The sequence below is a fragment of the Pinus tabuliformis genome, chromosome Q, assembly GCF_031772625.1.
Source record: "Pinus tabuliformis cultivar Carrire ecotype Pingquan chromosome Q, CPIR1, whole genome shotgun sequence".
Classification (NCBI taxonomy): Eukaryota; Viridiplantae; Streptophyta; class Pinopsida; order Pinales; family Pinaceae; genus Pinus; species Pinus tabuliformis.
This window is the reverse complement of record NC_142296.1, coordinates 1265226138-1265232577: the sequence shown is the minus strand read 5'-3', so window position 1 is coordinate 1265232577 and position 6440 is coordinate 1265226138. Positions and strand designations below refer to the sequence as shown.

The 6440-nt window shown below is 33.7% G+C and overlaps 1 protein-coding gene across 1 annotated transcript; it reads left to right on the top strand.

The window, feature by feature from the left end:
- Positions 1–909: 909 nt before the first annotated feature.
- On the top strand, positions 910–1557 carry LOC149224426 (calmodulin-like protein 3). Its single transcript, XM_089388180.1, has 2 exons — positions 910–1040; positions 1152–1557. The coding sequence occupies exons 1-2, from the start codon at positions 910–912 to the stop codon at positions 1555–1557; spliced, it is 537 nt and encodes a 178-aa protein (XP_089244306.1).
- Positions 1558–6440: the final 4883 nt, after the last annotated feature.

Below are 6440 nucleotides of genomic sequence, written 5' to 3'. Positions count from 1 at the left end.
CGGAAGCTTAAGATTATGGAGTTGTCTATAATCCGATTTTTTGGAGATTCCGGTGACGGAATCCGTCGGAAGAAATTGAGGTTAAATCTTGATTTCTTGCTTTTAACTGCATATTTGGATTCAGCACCCTCGAAAACCCTGGGACGCTTTCATTGTGCAGAAACTAGCTATCAAACTTGCGATTCCAATAAATTCCTGCAGGATTTCGACCGGAAAAACCCGCCGGAAAGACTTTCAAAAAGTCGCGTTATAGACAACTGCTAAGATTATTCTATATTTTTGACTAAATATCACGATGCAAGAATGGAGTTGTTTCTAATGAGTTTTTTAAAAATTTAGATTTTCTGGTTCTAGAACTTAACAAAAAGTGAAATCTCGATTTGTATTATTTAGACTAGTGTTTTTTTATTGGTTCCTTGTTAATGGCAGCGTAGAAGGTCAACGCTCCCGTGTGTTTCGTGGCATGTGGTTAACACTAGCAATGTCTCTATTTACTAACACCTGCGGGTTTTGGTGTAACGGCAATCGTGACTCAACAAGTGGTATCAGAGCCAGAGGTCTCGAGCTTGCCTTGGGGAGAGATTGTTGGATCCCCATTAATGGCGGTGTACAAGGTCAAGGCTCCCGTGTGTTTCGTGGTATGTGCTTAACACTAGCGATGTATCTGTTTACTAACACCTGCGAGTTTTGATGTAACACCTGCGAATTTTAGTGTAACGGCAATAGTGACTCCAACATTTTTAACTATATAGATTGAGCATTTAGAGAAATTAAAACCAAAAAAACCAAAAAGAAATCACTTTAAAGACGACTCATCCGTGAATTAGATTGTTCTCTATATTCTAACTTTCCAACCTAGGGACTGGGTCCTTCGATTTATTGCCACACGCGGCGCCGGCGCCCGCCAACATGCCGTGGGTGCATTCCATCGAGAAGCCTCTCCGTAATTTCATTTCCACAATTTTCCAGTCTCATTTGGAATCGAATTCAGATTTTCTTCGTCTCCAACCACCTCGAAGCAGAGCCAGAATCGATATAAAGTGATCTAGTTTTTCGTATGTGTTTTCTATCCAGAGATATTTTAACATCTGAAAGTTTGCACGATATTTTTCCAGACACTTTACAGTAACAATGGTGTTTTCCATACGCAGAAAAAAAACAATGGTGATTTCCATAGATATTGATAGCATTCGCAGACTGTTTGAGACTGTGGACGAAAATGGGGACGAGAGGGTGACTGTAACTGAAATGAATCGTTACCTGAAAAGGCTTGGAATGGAAATTTCAGAAGAAGATTTGAAATATCTGGTTATACCATTGTGTGAGAGCGAAAATGGTAGCTTGAGATTTCATGGATTTGTTGGCCTCTGTCACTCTGTTTTCGAGGAGAGATCGGAAGGTGAATTCAGCAATGGCGAAATTGGATCTGAAGATTTGATGGAAGCGTTCAAGGTGTATGATACGAATAACGATGGTTTCATCTCTTCCACAGAGCTTCAAGTGGTGCTGTGCAATTTAGGGTTCATGCAGGGTGAAGAGCTGGCTATTTGCCAGTAGATGATATGCACATATGATTCAGACTCCAACGGGCTCTTGGACTTTCTTGAATTCAAGAATTTGATGGCCCCTAAGGTCACTGCGGCTCAGGTTGATCTTCGCAGGTCCATAGTTATTTAAATTTGAAGTGTTTTCGTTAGAAGTCTCTCCACAATGATAAGATGCTATATAATATTTTGTACAATTTTCAAATAAGTTTTCCAATTATATATTTATAGTTTGGAATATTTTGTACAATTTCGAAATAAGTTTTCCATTTATATATTTATAGTTTGGTAGGTTTTATATTCGAATTTTATAAATAGATGTATGAAACCATCTTTTAAGAGATAAACAATCTCATAAAATAGCGCAAATCAAATTAAATCCGCATAAATTTCGATATAATAATAATAATAATTATTGTTATTATTATAATTACAAATTTATTCATTATTAGAGAATTTATATATTTATAATTAAAAAAAGGTATAGATGTAATCTTTCTCAATATTAGATAGATCTAGTTTTAACATAAATTTATGTTGTTAAAAAATTAATATGAATCTAGAGTGAACATAAATCTATCTGTATCTGTGAGAATAACTAATACTAAAATAGTTATTTTGTTATTAATATATATTTTTAAATATTATGTATTAATTGACCATAAAATGAATTATATGTCTTTTTGGAATTAAATTGTAATATTTTTTAGATGTGAGGAATCAATTGTGTATTAGATATGAAGAGTTAATTGTGTATTGACTAACAAAAGAATTACACATCTCCTTTATATTAAAATGTGGAAAGCAATTATAGATCAAATTATAAAACACCTCTGAACGATAATTTCAACCTATCAAATTTATAGTAAAAAACATTATTATATAGTAAAAAAAATTGTTATGTTTTCAAAATGTGAAATATAAGTTTGCAAAAGTCTTAACATCAAAGTTATGATAAAAAGCAATGTTATGTTCTCAAAATGTGAAGTATAAGCCTATAAAAGTCTTCACATTTCATAAATTTATAATATCTTGGTGTATATTACACCATATACATGGTAAGTCTATGCCTTACCATGTTTGCTAAATGAGTTTTGAAATGTGACTAGTTAAATTAATCTCTAAAGATAGAGTTTTGTAATTTCTCCCCAACATTTATGTCAAATAGAGAATTTTGTCATTTCAATTTCAATATTGATAGTATCACTGATGTGTTTTTTTATTTTTAATATATGTTTTTTTTTGTTGAAAGGTATATTATACAACTTAGTTTAAGGAGATGTGTTCCTTGTTTGAAATGACATGACCACACAATGTATTAATATGTGTATTATTTGAGTAATAAAGTATTCATATTTCTATTTCATTTTGGTCTGCACAGTATAATAGTGGTATCAAAGCTAGTTATTCTCACTTAGAAATTTCTCTACCTTTTTTAGAACATCAATTTAGTATCCATACCATCCCTGTCTTTGTTTCACATGCAAAGCTAGTTATTCTCACTCAGAAATTCCTCTACCTTTTTTAGAACATCAATCTAGTATCCCTACCATCCATGTCTTCGTTTTATATGCAGAAACCTCCTACTATTTTGGGCATTACTATGCATGTTGTTCTTTGGTCTAACAATATTTGTTTAAGATTTATGCTCGTTTTTCCGCTTAGAACACTCCAGAAGCCCTATCCACACTTGCATTTTATCAATAGATTTGGATTTATTAGCATTGTCATGGCTGCTCTAATGCCTTTCTCTAAGTCCAAATAGGTTTTCCTTGTAATGTTGCTATCAATGAGTTTCTTACTTCCTTGTCACACAATGGAACATAGTGATGATGATGCTGATCATGGTGATCATGAGCCCAATTTGAGAGCGAGAAGTTTGATTATCGTGAAATTTTGGTGTTTGATAATTGTCTTTTTTGGGACTTTTGCAAGGGGAATTTCTCCCTATGTCTGCAAATAGAATGATATTTTTCTAATGTTGGGAACTCAATTCGTGACAGGGGTGTTCATGGGAACTACTCTCATGCATTTCTTGAGCGATTCCAGTGAGACATTTGATAAATTGAGTGACAAGGAATACCCATTTGTATTCATGTTATACATTGTCGGATACCTTGAAACAATGTCTACAGACTATATGATTATGTGTGTTAATCAAAATTTGAAAATGAACAGGAATATGGATAAAGTTGGAAATTTAAAAGAAGAAGGAGCATCTTCAACATTCGGATACCATCTTCACTTAGTGCTCGATGGTATAGTGATCGACATTGCAGAGAGGGTGACGTATGCAGAGCCCTATGGACATTGTTCTTGCATAAGATTTTCACTGCCATTTCCATGGTAATACCTCTACTCAGGATTATTTTGCAACACTTGTTCCTTATTTTTGTGGCCTATGCTTTTTCATTTGGGATATTCATCTTAATTGGGGTATCTGGATCATCATAGATGCAACCATAGAGGAAAATGTAGCTAATTGGATATATTCCATATCCATGGGTTTTTCCACCAGTGTATTCGTCTATGTGTCCATCAACTACTTGCTAAAACCTACAAGTTGGTTGTTGTGTTGGGAGAAACAGTGATTACCACGGTCATGATTTGGGATATCTAGCCTCCCAATCCCACTACAAATTCAAATCATATCTAAGACAAATCCATTCTAGACCAATCATAGTACAAGTCTTTCTACTTCACAATATTATTCTTTCAAGAATGAATTGAGCCAAAGTTTTGGATTTCCTCCCAATTTGTAAGTAGGGTTTTCAAATCTAGGATTTTTGTAGCTAAAGACATGGGGTCAAAATCGATGAGTAGAAACTTTTAGGGACTAAAAGTCTCCCAAAATAGGGATTTGTGATATATATAGGATCATTATATTAGTTTTCATCCATCCCAATGCTTTCAAAGTGGAAAATGTGGAGGAATCATCTTACACAACCATTTTTACTAATGGGTCCCTGTTTGGAAAATTGGGGTTTGAAACCTTCTAAAATTAATTTAAGGCATCAAATCGAATTTTTTGGGAGTAAATCCTTGCCTCTTAAGAATTGCACCAGATAGTACCATTATAAACATAAATACCTTTCCAACAGTGCAAGAATCTCCTCAATCAAAATCTGTATGCAAAAGTTATGCCACCAAAAAGTTGACCTTCTTATTTTAACCACCATGATTTGAGAGAATGCCATGTCAACCCCCATTATTCATGGAAAATGGACTAGCTACATGATCATGATGAAGAAGACTCTAGAAGAGTTGATATTGTAACTCTAGTTAAGAGTTGAAGGATTCAAAATTAATCATTAATAGGATATCAAGTTGCGTTATAATTGAGCCACTAGGAAGAAAAGGGGTTCCATTATATTCAAGGGAAATTTATTCCATTAATGAGTAGGGTAATCGAGACTCTATATGGAGATAGAAAATATAGAGGGTGTGTGCATTGTAGCAGCTCACATGCTACAGGTCTCACTTCTTTGTACTTGCATCCATTTCAATTCATAGAAAGAGAGCATAGAAACCTCACCTTCCAATTGGGTTTTCTCCTAAAAGGGTTTCCTAGGTTAAATCTTGTTTCAATTGTGGCTTGTAAGTTTTTTTTTTTAATCTATTGTCTACATATTTAACCTATTGCATGTATAAACATAACATAGTAATCAATGAATCCAAAAATCTAAGGAGAAATTAACCCTCATAATGTAGATTTCATATTTTAAGTATAATTTCATCAAATATGTTGTGACAAATTGTCCAGTGGAATATTCAAGAAAGTCTACGGATCATATTTTATTCAACCAATATGTTTCAAATGTGAAGGGTTGTGACAAATTACTTGGATTCTTATTCCCACAAACCTAACTTAGATACAATATTGTTATGGACCTAAGTGGGGATTTAATGCGTAAGGTTAGGTTGTTCATTTTAGGTTGAGCTTGGGGTCATGAACCAATATTGTAATTAGGGATTGAAATGTATGTACTTTTAGTATAACTAACTTCAAAAAGGAATTTTCTTAAAACATAAATGCTTGTATTTAAAGAAACTTGAAATTGAAATCCTAACTTAAAATAAGACATATACTAAAGTAAATGGTACTTGTTATTTATCAAATGAACCTTCTAATCATAAATAAGAATTAATCAATACAGTTAAACAATCAGAACTTCTAAACTTTTTGTATCTAGCTATGTCAAGAACTTAACTTGAAAAAAGCTTACCCTGCCTTGTCACCGTCTCCCCCGTTGTTCACTTTGTCTCTACAATTCCTGCTGCCATGGTCGGAAAAATGGGAGGGAGTGAATCTCCCTCCTATAGAAAATTTATTGTATGGGGCTATCACCTCGGTCAATCAAGTAATCCTATCCTTGATGAGGTTGCAAAAAATCTAGGCTCGAATCCATAACAAGGATCCTCAACATAGGATTCAACTAACGAAAGACCTGTAGGAAGCCACCTTCCAAAAGAATCCATAAATCAAAAGTTTAAGGTGCATTCCAATTGAATTAGGGAGTACATTCAATACATGACATGTCAAACTTTAATTAATAAATTCCTAGGAATTTATCCCTCACCTACCAAATTCAACATAATTGGAAGCCAAAGGGACTGATCAAATTAGAGTTGAGGGAAAAAATATTTTTTATCATTATATTTTCCAATGTGAAAGATCAGATGAGGTTTTTCGGAAATAGACCATACTTCTTCAACTCTGCAAGATTATATCTTAGGTTTTGGAAGGACATATTTGTTTTAGACAAAGAGGATACTACGATAGCCTTAGTTTGAATCTACTTGTACTCCTTTCCCATATGATTATCGGATGAATAAATATCAGTATGCATCCTAAATGCTCTAGGTCATTTTTTCAAAGCCTCGAAAGCTATTAAA